This window comes from Felis catus, chromosome C1 (assembly GCF_018350175.1).
Source record: "Felis catus isolate Fca126 chromosome C1, F.catus_Fca126_mat1.0, whole genome shotgun sequence".
Lineage (NCBI taxonomy): Eukaryota > Metazoa > Chordata > Mammalia > Carnivora > Felidae > Felis > Felis catus.
In genome coordinates, this window is record NC_058375.1 from 385733 (window position 1) to 400689 (window position 14957).

General features: G+C 65.0%; 1 protein-coding gene across 5 annotated transcripts; it reads right to left on the reverse strand.

The window, feature by feature from the left end:
• Positions 1-200: 200 nt before the first annotated feature.
• On the reverse strand, positions 201-14531 carry ACAP3 (ArfGAP with coiled-coil, ankyrin repeat and PH domains 3). Of its 5 annotated transcripts, XM_045034909.1 has the most exons (25): positions 14345-14398; positions 10644-10701; positions 10396-10445; positions 9827-9946; positions 9564-9617; positions 8385-8443; positions 7464-7647; positions 6938-6982; positions 6711-6806; positions 6552-6626; positions 5865-5876; positions 5147-5259; positions 5007-5058; positions 4660-4760; positions 4471-4582; positions 3961-4169; positions 3811-3880; positions 3583-3677; positions 3295-3497; positions 3042-3149; positions 1830-1928; positions 1501-1721; positions 1222-1331; positions 1006-1116; positions 201-885 (listed from the first exon to the last, which is right to left on the reverse strand). In XM_045034909.1, exons 4-25 carry the CDS (start codon positions 9923-9925, stop codon positions 738-740), a joined length of 2376 nt encoding a protein of 791 aa, XP_044890844.1. In that variant the 5' UTR covers positions 9926-9946; positions 10396-10445; positions 10644-10701; positions 14345-14398; the 3' UTR covers positions 201-737. The 5 variants fall into 5 exon arrangements, with proteins under 5 accessions (XP_044890844.1, XP_044890843.1, XP_023113680.2 ...); XM_045034908.1 differs by lacking the exon at positions 10396-10445 and having other exon boundaries at positions 3042-3146; positions 14345-14531; XM_023257912.2 differs by lacking the exon at positions 10396-10445 and having other exon boundaries at positions 14345-14530.
• Between the last annotated feature and the right edge of the window lie 426 nt (positions 14532-14957).

The following is a 14957-nucleotide window of genomic DNA, read 5'->3' on the forward strand; positions in this document are numbered from 1 at the left end:
GTGACAAAGAATGTCGGATGCAGGGGCGGAAAGTGCCAAAGTCCTTTATGCACCGGCTCTGGGCCAAGCGCCTCTGGAGGAGGCAGAGACAGGTCTCGGGCTGCCCAGGACTGGGGCCTGCGTGGCCAGCCACATGGCCTCGGGACGCCCGCGTCCAGCCAGGGCTGAGGCCTCAGGCCACAGCCCACCCCCCACCCCCCCACCCCCCCCCGCCCAGCACCCGAGAAGCCCAGCCTGGATGCCGGTCACTAAGTGAGGTACACGGGTTGATTCCCTGGATGGGCTGTCCCCTTCTGCCCTTGAAAGGCGCTGGTGGCCAGCCACCAGCCCCAAGGCCTAGCAGAGGGGCTCTGGGGGTGTGTAGGAGGGACCCAACTAGCAGGTCAGTGTTCCATGGCAGTAAAGGTGGGGGCACGAGGTGACACCGGCCCCAGAGCGGGGGAGGGAGGGTGGTTCTGAGGGGCACAAGGTGACACGGGGCCTTGAGAGTGGTTTGTGACATGAGCGACCCGGGCTCCCGAGGAAGGGGCCACCTGAAGACGGAGGGTCCCCGGGTGCGGCGAGGGGCATCAGATGATGCAGCACCTCCCAGGGGGAAACGTGGGGCTTCGGAAGACCCCGTGCTGGGGTCCCTCTCACGGCCCTGGGGGTCGGGCAGCTCCCGGGAGGGCAGAGCAGGCAGCTGGGGCTCCAGGGAATGGCCGGGGCGTCCCGGGCAGGGCAGGGGCCTGGCCGCCCTAGCTCTCCTCCAGGTGGAGGCTGATGAACTCCTGGATGCACCTGCGGTACTGGAGCTCCGTGGGGCTGCTGCCCGCCAGGGGGCCCGGCTGGCCCGGGGGCGCCTCCGCCTCTCGCATCTCCTCAGCCATGCGGGCCAGCCGGAGCCTGGGGGAGGCGCGGCGGCGTGAGGTGTGGAGGGGCGGGGAGGGCGAGAGCGGGACGCGCTCCTTCCCCCAGAGCCCCCAGCCTTCGCGCCCCACCCCCGACGGCCCCGTCAGCGCTCACAAAGTGACGATGTCCGCGTTTGCCTCCTGGATGGCGATGCTCAGTGGGTCCTGCTGCTTGTGGTCCAAGGCGTGCTGATCGGCCCCCCGCTTCAAGAACAGGCAGACCTGACTGAAGAAGGGTGGAGGGGACGGGTCGGGGCTGGCCAGGGGCGGGAGGAGGTGGCTCCAGCACACCCCCTTCCCTGGGCGGGCAGGAGGGGCGCCAGAGACTCACCCCGTGCGTCCCAGGAGTGTGGCGTGGTGCAGCGGCGCCCTGCCCCGGCTGTCTCTTTGGTTCACGTCTGCTCCGTTTTGCAGAAGGAATTCACAGACAATCAAGGAGCCCTGGGGAGCCGAGTACAGTCAGGTTAAGCTGAGGAAATGGCTCCTCTCTGATCTGCGGCGGCGGGGGGGGGGGGGGGCGCGGGCACAAGGGGCCCTTGTGTGGGCGCCAGAAGAAAGCGGGCTCTGAAGATGCACCTGTGCCCTGTGCCACCCCCCTGCGCCTGCTCACCCCCAGCACAGCCTGCACCAAAGGCGTCTTGCCCTCGTCCTCCGCGTCGGCCCAGTTGACCTCTGCCCCGTGCGCCAGCGCCATGGCCAGCGCTCGGAGGTCTCGGGTTCGCGCCGCTCGGTGCGCCAGTAGACCAGGGTGCAGCTCGCGCACGTCCGCCAGGCCCCAGGCCTCTGCTTCTCCATCCGCCTCCCCGCTGGACTCCTCCGACTCTGCACCCTCTACAGGGAGAGGTGCTGCGGTCAGGGGCTGTGACCAGGCCGGGGGTGGGGCTGGGGAGGGCTGGGGAGGGCCGGGGCGGGGACGGGGGGGGGGGGGGGCACACCCACCCTCCTCAGTGACGCTGTCCACAACAGAGCCTGCGCCAAAGGCTAGAACGTCAGAGCTGCCATCAGAGCTGCCTCCTAAGCCACTGTCGCTGCTCAGACCTGCGGGGTCCGGGGACAGAGGGGGTCCTTAGAGCTCCTGACTCCTGCTGGAGCCCTGCGGGAAGGCTGGAAGCCCCATCCATCCTCCAGGGACAGGATCTGCTGCCACGAGGGGAGGGGAGCCCTGCCTAGGATGGGGGGTGGGGTGGGGAGGGGAGAAAACCAAGGAAGGGCTCAAAGGAGCCAAAGTAACGCATCAGAGAGCACAACTCCAGGGGAAGCCACCCCCCACCCCCCAGCAGGTCAGCCCTGGCAGGATGGATGGGCAGAAGCATGACCATGCACAGAGGATATTCAGCCCTGTCTGTGCTGAGTGCACCCTGGGAGGTCACTGTGCAGCAAGGGGTCTTTGCCAAGCCCTGGGACACCCCCACCTCCTTTCCCCCTCCCCCACTATGCTGAGTGAAATCTCAGCTGGCTTACCCAAGGGCAGCCCCAGGCTTAGGAATGGTGAGGCAGCGCCCTCTGCTGCCTGAGGGCACGCCCTTGTCACCCCCAGCACCCCTGTCTGTTCTTGGCCTGGGTCCACGCCTTCTGCCTACACTGCCCAGAAAGGCTCTACAAGCGCTCCAGACCACTGGGTGCTGGTAAATCGTTAACAGGAAGCCCTTGGCGGGAAACCCTGCTTGTAGCATGTGGCCCCCAACTCCAAGAGGGGCTGGGAAGGGTGCACAGTTCTCTCACGGGCTGGCTCCAGCACACAGCTGTCCAGGCCCCCAGCATGCACATGCGTGCACGCACACACACACACACACGTACCTATATGCCTATGCGCACATCCAGCCACACGCCCACATACACTCCAATGTGCGCACCGCGCACACAATTCATACACATCACTCTCGAGGATCAGGGCCTCGGTCTCCAAGTCAGTGGCCAAGTAACCCCAGACCCCTGAGATGCTATCTCAACCTTATCCCTGCTTGACCCCTAAATTCTCCCCAGCCCCAGCCCAGTCCTTCCTGCAAAAAAAACGCCTGTCCCTCTGGTCTCCGAGCACATGGCTAAGGCTGTCCACACTCATCCACCTCAAGATGAGCATGCCTGGCCCTGCTCTGCTGGCCTCACTGAGGGGAGTCGGGTGACAGGGGCCAGGGCCCTCACGGCACTTACTCCGTGGACCGGCTGCAGCAGCCCCAGCATCGAAGTAGGAGAAGAGGGAGTCCAGCTCATCCGGGCAGAAGAGAGAGTCCCTCCGGAACTTGCGCTCCACAGCACCTGCTGCGGGGAGGTGGGGAGACTGAGACCCAAGGCGAGGTAGGGTGCCCAAGTCATGCTGGTAGTCCCTGCCTCCCTCCTCCTCCCTGCTGGAGCCCGTCCCCAACTCTGCGTGGGCACGTGAGCTAAGGGAGCAGCCTGCTGGCACCTGAGGACAGAGCAGCCACAGAGGGCAGGATGGGCTCCAGCCGGACCTTGCGGCGGGCAGTGGGGACCCGGGGGGAGCTGTGGTGGCGCTGGCACTTTTGCGCCCTCCAGGGCCGGGGGACGTCCCGGGCTGGTGCCGACGGTGGCTTCCGCAGGAACTTCTTTTCCACATACTTGTCCTTGATCCAGGCCTCCTTGTCCTGCCTGCACCAGGGATGGCCGTGAGGCTGCGCCGCGTGGGTGGGGGCTGCCCTGGCCCCATCTAGGCTGCCCCCCCCCCCAACCTCACCTAGGGCTGCTGGCTGTGGGCTTCCTGCCACCTGGCCCCTCACACTGAGCCTCGTAGATCTGGTTCACGGTGCTGTTTCCAAGCTCACACATCAGCTAGCAGGAGAAGGGGTGTGCAGCATCAGCCCCAGGTCATGCCCCTCCTTCTCACCCCCACCCCCAGGCTTGCAGACCCGGCTCCTGCAGCCACCACCCCCTGCCAACGGTCTGAGATGGCCTCCATACATACCTTCAGCAGCTCTGGCTCCCATGAGTCCAGGGTCAGGGACCGCACCTTGGAGCAGTGGACACCCAGGCTCCTGGGAGGTGAGGAGGCAGGGGTGAGTCAGGGCGTGGCTCTACCCCAGCACCTCAGCCCCAGCCCACCCAGTGGGCGCACCTGTGGATGCCGGAGCACTCGATGCAGAGCAGCACCCCCAGGTTGATGCTGGCCCAGCGGGGATCCGGCTGGCCACAGTCCCCACACTGGCTATTGCCAGCCACGTTCTGCACACGCTGCAGCACGCTCTCGCCCTTGACGCTGCGCTCCCGCGAGTCCGTAGCAGAGTCGATGCTGCTCGTGGACGGAGACGCCGTGCGGTCCAGCCTCTGGGGATGGTGTGAGGGGCCACTCAGCCCTCAGGAGTTCCAGCCTCGATCACCCCGGTGGGCCCCCTCTCCCCCCCCCCCACCCAGAGATGCCAGCACAGGCTAGGACGCCTGAAGCGGAAGCCTGCGTGTCCGTGTGTGCACGCATACTCACACGCACGTACACACGACGCGCACACCTACGTGTGCATGAGCACGTGCTCACACTCACATGCACGCCTGCATGCAGCCTGCAGGGGCTGCCTCTCTGCAGCACGCAGGCACGTGTGCACACACGTGGAGGGTCCCGAGAGGGCCGCACCTCACTGTAGCAGCTGTCCGGGCTCTCCCGGTAGGCAGAGGCGATGCTGGCCTGCACAGCTTGAACCCAGGCCTGCCGCAGCTTCTCTGAGTCGGCCTGCAGCATGCAGCTCCTAGGGGAAGGGGACCATCAGGCCGGGCGGGCGGAAGGGCTCCCTCCCCCACCCCGCCCCGGGTTGGGCCTCCTCACTTGGTGGGTGACACGACCTCAAAACAGAACCTCCGTTCGATGTCCTCACATGGCTTCACAGAACACAGACGGAGGTCATCGACCACCACGGTGAGCACGTCCTGCGGGCAGCACCACCGGGGCCCTTGCGCTCAGCACGCAGGCCTGGCCCTGCGCTGACCACCCATTTATCGCTCCATTTTAGAGACACAGACCATCTGAGACCCAGGTGGTCTCTGCCCTCGGGCGGCCCATTCAGGCTCAGTGTCCTCAACCCTGTGCAACCCCCGCCGCCCAGCCCGCCCCGGGGTCCAGGCGGGGAGGGGCCCGGCTGTCACTGACCCAGCCCCAGCAGCCCTGAAGCGCACCTTGAGCTTCTTCTGGTAGACCAGCTGGCTGTTCTGGATGGAGAACCAGCGCCTGGGCAGGTGGATGGGCCAGGAGGGGGTCAGGCAGGGCCAGCCCCCTGTCTAACCCCGCAGACCCCCTGAGCAGGCCCCTCCCTCACCGGTTCCACGTCTTGAAGGCATTACTGGCCCTCTTGAAGAGGTAGCCCTCCATCACCACACCGCTGGGCGCGTCCACATCAAACTCCACTTTGGGCTCATCGTAGGAGAAGTCCTGGGGGTGGTTGGAGCCCAGCCCCCAGTGAGTGCCCGGCCTGGCTGCGAGGACACTGCTGCCCTGCCAGGCTCCCCCAGAGCCAACGCTGAGGTGGGGCACTCCTCTGACCCCAGCACGGACCTTCACCCTGAAACCCCACTGAGGGCAGACGCCTCACACTACAGCTGAGGGCCCCAGCCCACACCCCCAGCCTTGTGGGGCCAGCAGGCTCTGGGATCAGGAAGGAAGCTTCCTGCCCCCATCCTGAGTCCCCCATTCACGTTGCCAGCTGGGCCTGCTCCAGCCAGCCTGACAGAGAGCTCCATTCACAGAGACTGAGGAGACACTGGGCGTTGTCCTGTGTGTCCGGCGGCAGGAGAGGAGGCCCGGCCACCTGCTCCCCTGGCTGAGTGGGGGCAGAAAGGGACAGCTGCTGCTGTTCCCGCGGGGGATGCAGTCCAGCTCAGCCCAAGTCCCCGCTGGTGCCAGCCGCCGCCGCGTGCTCGCAGCAAAGTGAGGTGTCCTTGGTGCTGAAGCTCTGCGGGGCGGGGGGAGGGCAGAGGCCCCGCCCTGCCTGCTCAACTGCTCCCCCCCATTCCCTCCCCCAGGGCACTCCCACTCACCTGCAGCAGCGTCTGAGGGGGCCAGGAGCAGGAGGGGGTGCAAAGAGGGAGAGAGAGCCGATGAGTGGGCTCCCAGTGGTCTGGGAACAGTCACTCCTACCTGCAGCCCACCTCTACCCTGGGGCTGTCTGGGCAAGAGCCAGCAACTGAAGCCTCAGAGACCACCACTGGCCTCAAAGGAAGGAAACCCTGGGTCCCCGCTCTAGCCCCAGCCCCAGCATCTGGAACCCGGATGGGCTGGCTCCCCTGCCCACCCAGGCCTGGCCTCTAAGTGACCCCTAAGTGACCGATGCCCCTTCTACTCTGCCGTTTGAGGCTCCTAAGAATGGAGACGTCTCTGAAGAGAGTGGGCAGCTCAGTCGGCTCAGCCGTTAAGCATCCGACTTCAGCTCAGGTCATGATCTCACGGGTTCGTGAGTTCAAGCCCTGTGTCAGGTTCTGTGCTGGCAGCTCGGAGCCTGGAGCCTGCCTCGGATTCTGTGTCTCCCTCTCTCTGCCCCTCCCCCACTCGTGTTCTCTCTCAAAAATAAATAAACGTTAAAAAACAAAAAAACAAAAAAACCGGGGACCTCTCCTTCTGAGCACACATTTGTAAGCGAAGCAGCGTGGGCAGGCCTGGGGGAGAGGGGTACTGGCTTCTTGGGGTCCCCCTTCCATGCACGGAGGTCAGGGGGTGCAGGGCCTCACCCGCTGCTGGATGGCAGCATGCTTTCGCTCCATCTCACGCTTTTCCACTGCCGAGTCGATCACCAGCTGGTCTAGCTGTGGGGGAGGGGCACCAGGGAGGGGCATGAACATTCTCCCTGAGACCCGGGTCTTGGGTCTCGCCCCACCCTGCGGGCTCACCTCGGCTGCCAGCTTCTTCATGTAGGGGTCCAGCTGGTGCAGCAGGCTATAGCCCTGCTGGAAGAAGCTGTGCTGGGCGTGCATGAAGGACAGCATCTGTAGGCAGGGGCGGGGGGGCACAGGTGGGACCAGGCCCCCAGGGGCCCAGCAGGTGCACTCACATCCCTGCACCTCACGGCCTGTACTCAAGGCCAATGCCCCCCCACCCCTACCAACCAGTCACTCACAGAATCCAAGATCTCAAACTTCTTCTTGGCCTGGAGTACGTTGATCTGCAAGGGGAGGGGTGAACGGGTGAAGGGTGTCAGGGACGAGGCAGCCCGTGGACTGTCCCTTACCGCAGAGTCCTCTCAGGCTTGCTTGTGGTTCCCCGAGACCCCCAGCTCATCTTCAGCTCCCTGCACTTGTGCCAGCCTCACCCTCCCGTGGTCAAGGAGTCCCTCCCCACGTCAGGACCGTGGGTTCCTCCCACGGGCAAAGCCGGAAATTCTCAGACCTGCTCCCAGGCCTTCCAAGGCCCCCTCCGCAAGATCTTCAAGGCCTCAGCCCCACCCCTGTCCCCGGCCCACCCTTGCCTGGGCACCCCGCCACCCTGTCCCTTCCCAAGATCTGGCATCTCGGGTTTTCTGGAGGCAGAGGGGCCCCTCCGAGCAACAGCTCTGTCTGTCTGTCTGTCTGTCTGTCTGTCTGTCGGAATACGGAGCGGCCTCCACCCCCTTCCAGGCCACAACTGCTCTGTGCCCAGCCGCTGACCTGGAGCACATAGTCTAGTGCCAGGTGACGGAAACACTTCCGGGTGAGGGTCAAGGCACCTGTGGCCTCCTCCACCTCGTGGGGCCGGTGCCGTGGGGCCTGGGCATTCCTCACGAGGGACAGCTCCATGTCCTCCCGAACTTTGTCAAACTGTTTCTTGGTCTCCTTGAATTTCCGCACGTCCCTGAGGGCCAGCAGGTGTCAGGCCAGGGTCTTGGGAGGGGTGCACGTAGGATCTCCCACGTCCATGAAATGCTCTCCCTCTACTTGTGCCCACTCTGTGCCCCCAGGCAGGGCCTCCCTTCCCCACCTGCCAGTCCCAGCACCCCACCTCCCCGCTACGGCTCTCCTCCTCCTCCTCCTTCTCTCCCCTCCCCTATTCTCCTCCTCCTCTTCCTCCTCTCCCACCAGGGCCCCTCCCATGATCCAGGGCCTCCCCCTGCCCTTTACCACCTCACTCCCGGGACCAGTCCAGCCTAGGGAGACCCTCTGCCTCACCCTGGACCCCAGACTCAAACTCAGATTCAATTCTACATCTTCACCTGGGGGTGCCACAGGCACCCCAACTGCACATGAGGCATAGAGGTCAGGCCTCAGTGCAGCCCCCACCCCTCCCACAACCTTAATGCCTTCTATAGCTCACCCTCACTCCTTGCCCGAGGCCCTCCTGGCTACCCTGTGTGCACCTTGACCCCTCACCCTGCCCTCCAGGCACTGTTTCCTTGACCCCAGGCCTGTCCTGCCTCCAAGCCTTGGCTCCTGCCGAGTCCCCCACCCACAGTCTTGAAGGCAGGCCCCAGGATCCCCCCTCCCAATCAGGCGTAGCTGTACCTGCTCCCTGTGCTACCACAGGTGCCACCACCAGCCCCTCCCAGGGCCAGCAGAGGCCAGGCCTCCCACAGGGCTCTGGGGGCCACTCACTCTTTGACGAAGTTGTGCAGTTGCTGCCGCACAGACCTCTGGGCCTGGTCAAACAGGATCTGTGGGCCAAGGTGGGGGCGGTGGGGTTAGGGCTCCAGGGACCAAGCCCCTGTCACTGCAGATGAGGACCAGGGAAAGCCCCGCCCAGCCCCGCTTGGGCTCCAGCTGTTTGCCCCCCCAGAGCCAGCCTCACAGGGTCCAGGGGACTGGGCGTGGCCCCAGGCCTGGGTTGATGCCCAGAGGCCACAGCTGTGCCCACCTGCCCATCTCCCCCACTGGGCTCTCAGCCAGACTAGAGACCAGAGCACCACCCCATGCCAACTCAGGGCAGGCATACACAAGACACGGCCTCCCGGCCCTGGGAGGCCACCTCAAGGATGGCCAGGCCTACAGGAGAAAGAACAGGATTAGAGCCCAGAGCTTCCAAGGGACTCGACCTAGGAACAGGTCAGGGGTCCCTACAGTGCTGACCAGACCCATAGTCAGATCCCTCCCAACATGGGAGGAGGACTGGGCCCTAAATGGGAACAGACAGACTGACAGACAGTGCAGAATGAGCTCTCCTGAGCTGGTTTATTTCTAAACTTCCCCTGCGGGGGTGGGGCTCCTTGTTTAGTCTGGGATCTGGTTCCCAAGCCAGGGTCTGACCACCCACATGTGCCTTGGGCCCTATTCTGTGTGTCCTGTGCTGGGGGCTCTGAGGGGCTTGCGGTCACCAGACCCAGCCTGGGTAGCAATGAGATTGGCAGTTAACCAGGGGACGTGGGGCCAGCCTAGGAGATACTTCTGCCGCCTGGCCAGAGACCCCTGCTCAACTGGGGGACCCTGGACCAGCCTCTGAGACCCCATTGCCCTCAGGCCTCGACTATGCTGCCACCTCCTCCCACCCCCAGGATCCAAATAACCTCCCCACTGCCTGGCCCTCACCTGGGACACAGCAGAGCACCTCAGTGATGTTCCCCCCACCCCCACAGACTGGAAGAATAGGAACGTGGCTTCCCAGCAGCCCGCCAGCTCAGCTCCCTCTGAGCCAGCTGACAGCCGTTCCAGGCTGGGCGGGGCCTGCGGGGAGCCGGCGGGGGGGAGGGGGGGGGTGGAGGGGGCGCCTGGGATGGGAAGCCAGAGGGATGTGCCCTTGGACAGGCCCCCATACATCACCGCACTGTGGCCAGGGCTTACCATGTGGTAGTTGACCATCTCCTGCAGGCTGTCTCCAAACCTCTGCAGACATTCCTAGGGGGAGGCGGGGTAGGGGAGACCCCTTGCTCAGATGAGACAGCTGTGTTCCCAGGGTGGCTGGCACCTCCACCCACAGGTATCCGAGCCGCCCACCCCTGCGGCCCGGCACAGATGCCCACCTGCTCCCAGGGCCTGGGCACAGTCAAGGGGCTGCCTGCCTGTGCCACCCCTGTCTAGAGGTCAGAGATCAGCCGCCCCCTCACCGAGATGACGGTGTCGCCCTGGCACTGCTGGGACAGGTCTCGAACACCACTCACGAAGAGCCTGTTGGTCGTGACATAGGCCTTGCCAGCCTCGATCATGCCACTGCACAGCTTGACCAGCTACGGATGACGGAAGGAGCCACATTCTCATGGCCTGCAAGGGGCGGCCCTCGCCTCCTCCAAGAGATCAGGCCACAGAGGCGGGAGCCCCCCAGGGCCCATCGGGGCCTGGGACGCAGCCGTGCGAGCCAGCCCTCCCTGTGACCCACCTGGAGCCAGGAGGGCAGCAAGGTGGCGGGTGGGTCTCGGCTCCAGAGCAGAAGGCTGGAGCAGGACAGCGAAGCCCAGACTGGGGAACCCAGGGCCCAGGTGGGCATGTGGTCCTAGCCAGGGGGCTGGCAGGACCAGCCAGTGAGGGTGCTCAGGGATGCTACCCCTCCCTCCTCCTTCTTCTCCTCCCCTGCCCCTGCCCTCGGGCCCCCAACCCAGCCACTCAATAGCACCCTCCCCACCCCATCCCTAGTAACAATCCCCACCCCTCGCCCAAAAGATGGCAGCGGGGGACTCACCAAGGCCTACCCCCTCTTGACAGGAGACACACGTGTGCCGCACGCGCCCCCTGGGACAGGTATGATAGGTAGGGTACAGCCGGGGAGAACGAGGCACAAACCCAGAGGGAGGGGCCGAGCCCTGATCACACACGCACACAGACACACACACTCATACACGAGCCTGTGTGTGAGCCAGGTCAGGGCCAGGCACGGGGGCAGAGAGAGCAGCCCAGGACCCTCCATTCACCCCTGGGCCCCGCCTTCACCTTGTCTAGTTTTGCCTCGATCTCCACCACGTCTGTTTCCACCTCGTCAATAGTAGCCCTGCAACAGGAACACAGGTGGCTGCAGGCCCGCCAAGCCACAGCGTCCCCAGCCCCACGCACCTCTCTGTGAGGGTCTGCAGTGAGAAGGGGCCACTCGGCTTAGGCCACCCGCTCCCCTCAGCCCACTCGCTGTCCTACGCTCCTCAGACATGCAGGAAATAGAAGCTGGCAAAGGCCGATGCCCCCTGGGCAGAGGGTGTGGGACTGGGACCTAGGTCCAGCTGACTCCAGAGCCGCCCAGCACCCACCACCACTCCCATCAGAGAGAGGCCCAGTCGGCTATGATGGCGGCTGGCTGCTGTGGCCCCAGGGAGAGAAGGTCATCAAGTCCCTGAGGACAGAAAGAGGGGCTGCTGGTCACCCTCCTGGCCCGGCCACTCCAGGGCTGAATTGACCCCAGATCCCACCTAGGTCCTATGGAGCCTGGGGCCAGCCAGTCTCAGGGCGCGTAAGCATGGGCCAGCTAGCTGCTCTCTCCGGTCCCGGCAGATTATGAGACCCCAGAATAACTGTTGGACGGGTGCCCCCTGACTCCTCCAACCTCAGAATACCAAACAGCACAGTCTGCTCAAAGGGAGTGGTGGGTCAGGCCTCAGAGGAGCCCACTCCCACCGGGACAGCCTTACAATGGGGCTGCCTCAGGGAGGGAAGAGTTAACGAATGACATCACCAGAGAAGCCACAGACGGGAGAATCCCCGGAAGGCAAGGCAGATGGATCTGGCACGTGACCCCCTCCCCGTGTTCTGGGAACAGGAAACAGGGAAAGAGGGCCAGGATCCTGGCGCCCCCCCCCCCCCCCCAACCCACTCAGCTGGTGAACTGGGCCCATCTGGCCTCCAGGGGATGAAGGACAACGGAGAATCAGGGCCGGGGCTGACAACAGGGCCAGAGGTGAGAGGCAGAGCTCCAGGGACAGGTCTTAGGTCAGGGTCAGGCAGAGCAAAGGCCATCCAGGTCTAGTGTCCCCCCCCACCCCCCCGCTGCCCTCATGGCCAGCCGGCGGGGGGGGGGGGGGCTCTGTGTTCCAGTGTTTCCCAGTCCCTCACATGCCTACAATTTGGAGTTGTGGGGAGGGTGCCAGGCAGCCCCAGTCAGCGACTTTGGAAGTTCCCCACCGCACTCACTCCCTGGCAGGACACGGGCTCCTCTCTGAGCACCATCCCTTCCAGTGGAGCTAAGGGGACTCTGAGTTCCAGAGAAGGTACGAGACACGCACCGGGAGTGGATGCTGCAGCAGGAACCCTGGCTGCCCCAACTGTCCTGAGCCGCTGCACAGAGAGCTGCTGCCCTTGGGCAAGGCCGGTGGAGGGTCGGGGGGGGGGGTCCCCCACAAGGGTGGGGCTGCACCAGATGCTGATGAGTGTGCTCATGGGAGTCAAGTGGGTGCTCAGCAGAGAGCAAAGCACCAGCACCCTGTCCTGGGAGCCCTGGCCCCCAAGGACCCGAGACCTCCTTTCCTGTCCACCCCCCCCTCCAGGATTCTTCAGCAGCTTGTATGACAAGGAGGAGGGTGAGGCAGGCTCTCCCACCAAAGCCATGACTCAGCGCCTGAAGCCCCACCCAGGGGAGGGGGCACTAAGAACTAGGGGGCTGCGCCTCCAGGCCTGTCTGGAAGAGTCTGGACTCTCCCACATGCATCCCAAGGCTGTGGGGCTCTCCCGAGGCCAAGAGCATGTAGGCAGGGTCCTTCTTCCCAGGTCTGAAGCCACCTGGCCTCACATCACTGGCCACAGCCTCCCACCCAGCCCCACTCTGGCTCATCTCAGGCCTGCCACCGGAAGTCCCTGTGGGGGAGGAGACAGTGGACCCCCAAGAGAACCTCAACGCTCTGTTAAATCACAGCCCAACCGCCAAACCAACACGGTGTAGCTTCTACGATCCAAGGTTCAGATGAATCTCCTTAGCCCCCCTCCCAGGCCCAGCTGGGCACTTTCCAGGGGTAGCCCCTCCCTGCCAGAGGAAGCATGGCAAAACCCAGGCAGCCACTGCACCCACTGTGTGCCACAGTGGTGGCAGACCAAGCTAGTGGGAGGGAAGGCCAGGAGGTGAATGGGATGCCAGTGCCCCCAGTCCGACAAGGCAAGGTGGGCCTGGACCCCTCCACTCCGGGGGAGAAGGACCATGAGGTTTCTGAGCAAGGGGGGGGGGGGGGTTGGTGAGGCTAGCGTGCCTCAGCCAGGACCAAGACCCTGGCTATGTCTCCCCCTACGGCCTGGGTCCTGGAGGGCAGTGGGTGGTGGTGGGGGCCCACGACTGTAGGTGCCTGAGCTGCTCACACCCCCTCCCTCAACCAGTCAGCAACAGAAGATGGGTGAACGCAGAGGATCCCCCCCAGCCCCTCTGCCTGGGGCCCCTTCCTGGACCAACCCCTGACTCCTCATCCGTAGCCTCCCCAAGCCTTTGTGACTCTCTGTCCCTGTGTGATGGTTGTGCAAGGGACCCAGGGGGAAGAGCACCAGGGCTGAGGTTCACCAGTCCGTCCACACACAGGTCCTCATGCCAGCACACCCAAGACCCAGCAGGCACACACACGCATGACCAAGGACACATGTACACAGAAGCATGGTAGAAACACTCACGTGCAATCAAATGTGCATGCAGGCAGTGACACAGAGTACACACACACACGCTCAAATATGTATACACGATACACACAGATATACAGATACATATGCCTACTGTCAGAATACACGTGTGTTTAGTGCCAGAACTCATACGTGCATGATGAACACATAGTACGTGTATACATCCGTGTACATATCCACACAGAGAGGTTACAAAGTGACACGTGCACACGCACTCATGCAGGCACGCACCTATCCCTGGTCTGCATGTACACATCAAACATGCCAGCCCAGGGGTGCGGCCCACCCACACATTCACGTCCAGGATCTGGCACCTCAAGGGAGGGTCCAGAGGAGCAGAGCTCACGCATGTGCACCAGAACACAAGCATATGCACCTGCCACACAGAGGGTGCCTCGTGGTGCACGTGGGTGAGCCCACCTGCACTACCAGGAAGGACTAAACAGACAAGCCCAGGGCTGGGTACAGGGCAGGACCCCCACCCGAAAATCCCACCCAGTCTGCTCAGCCTAGGGCCCACACCTCCAGGCCCCTAGGTCACCCCTGCCAAGCAGCCAGCCCTAGACTGAAGCGTGGCTCCTGCTGCCTGACCCCCATGCACTGCTTTGGGCACACGGACTAAGACACATTCCAGGGACTGACGCTCCTGGCATCCAGGCCACCCCGGCCAGAGAAGGACCGCAGGGCCAGGAGGGCCTCAGCCCCGTGCAGGTGGCCAGCTCGATGGTGCAGACACAAAGCGGGGGTGGACACTCCCACGGAAAGGTGGCTGTACCGGCGGCCACCCCACCCCCACGCGCGCACTCTCCGCGCGAGGTGACCGGCACAAGGGGCATCTTTTGTTCAAGGCCTTTGGGCCCGGGGCTGCGGGCTTTGTCCGAGGAGGGGTCCTCCAGCTCCCGCGCCCCCCCACCCCCGGCTCCCGTGCCCCGGCTCAAAGGCGGCAACGACGCCCCCCCCCCGCCCCGTGCGCCCACCCACGGCGACCCCGGGAGCCCCGAGGGGGCGGCGACCCCCGCCGACCACAAAGGGCCGCGCCGCCCCTGGGGGCGCACCTGAAGCGCGGCGAGTCCTTGATGCACTCCTCGAACTCCACCGTCATGGCTGCGGCGGTGCGCGGCGCTCACTGACACGAGGACCGCTGAGCCCCGAGCGGCATCCCCGGCCGGCCCGCTCGCTCCTCCGTCAGCCGGCCCGCCCGCGCCGCGCTCGGCGCCCGCCCGCCCCGGAATGAGGCCGCCGCGCCGCCGCCCCGCCCCGCCTGTCACCGCCGGGGAATGTCGCCAAAGTCCGCCGCCCGCGCGCGCCGCCGGCTGTCACGGCTGGGGAGCGTCGCCAATGTTCGCCGCCCGCGCTCGCCTCCCGCTGTCACTGCCGGGGAGCGTCGCCAAACTCCCCTCCCTGCGGCCACGGCCACGCCTGGCTCCGGCCCGGACGCCCCGTCGTCCTGCCGCCCCGTTCCCAGGCCACCGCGGGCTGGAAAGAGGGTCGGGCCCAGCGACAGTCGCCGGTCCGCGAGGGGCGGGGAGGGCGCGGGACTGCCCGCTCCAGCGAGGCGGCCGTTACGCAAGTCGGGGCGTTTGCGAAAACCGCTTGCGCGGATCGTGGGCACGGACGCACTCCAGGACGGTGGGAAGTGGGTGAGCGGGCGAGAGGACGGATGAAAGA

Excerpts from the sequence above, each read along its gene's own strand:
- ACAP3 (XM_045034906.1), bottom strand. The coding sequence starts at position 10,203 with ATGCCCACCTGGGCCCTGGGTTCCCCAGTCTGGGCTTCGCTGTCCTGC. Across the intron at positions 3,678-3,810 it reads GGGAGCCAGAGCTGCTGAAG|CTGATGTGTGAGCTTGGAAA; the intron begins GTATGTATGGAG and ends TTCTCCTGCTAG. Across the intron at positions 1,117-1,221 it reads ACACTCCTGGGACGCACGGG|TCAGGTCTGCCTGTTCTTGA; the intron begins GTGAGTCTCTGG and ends ACCCTTCTTCAG.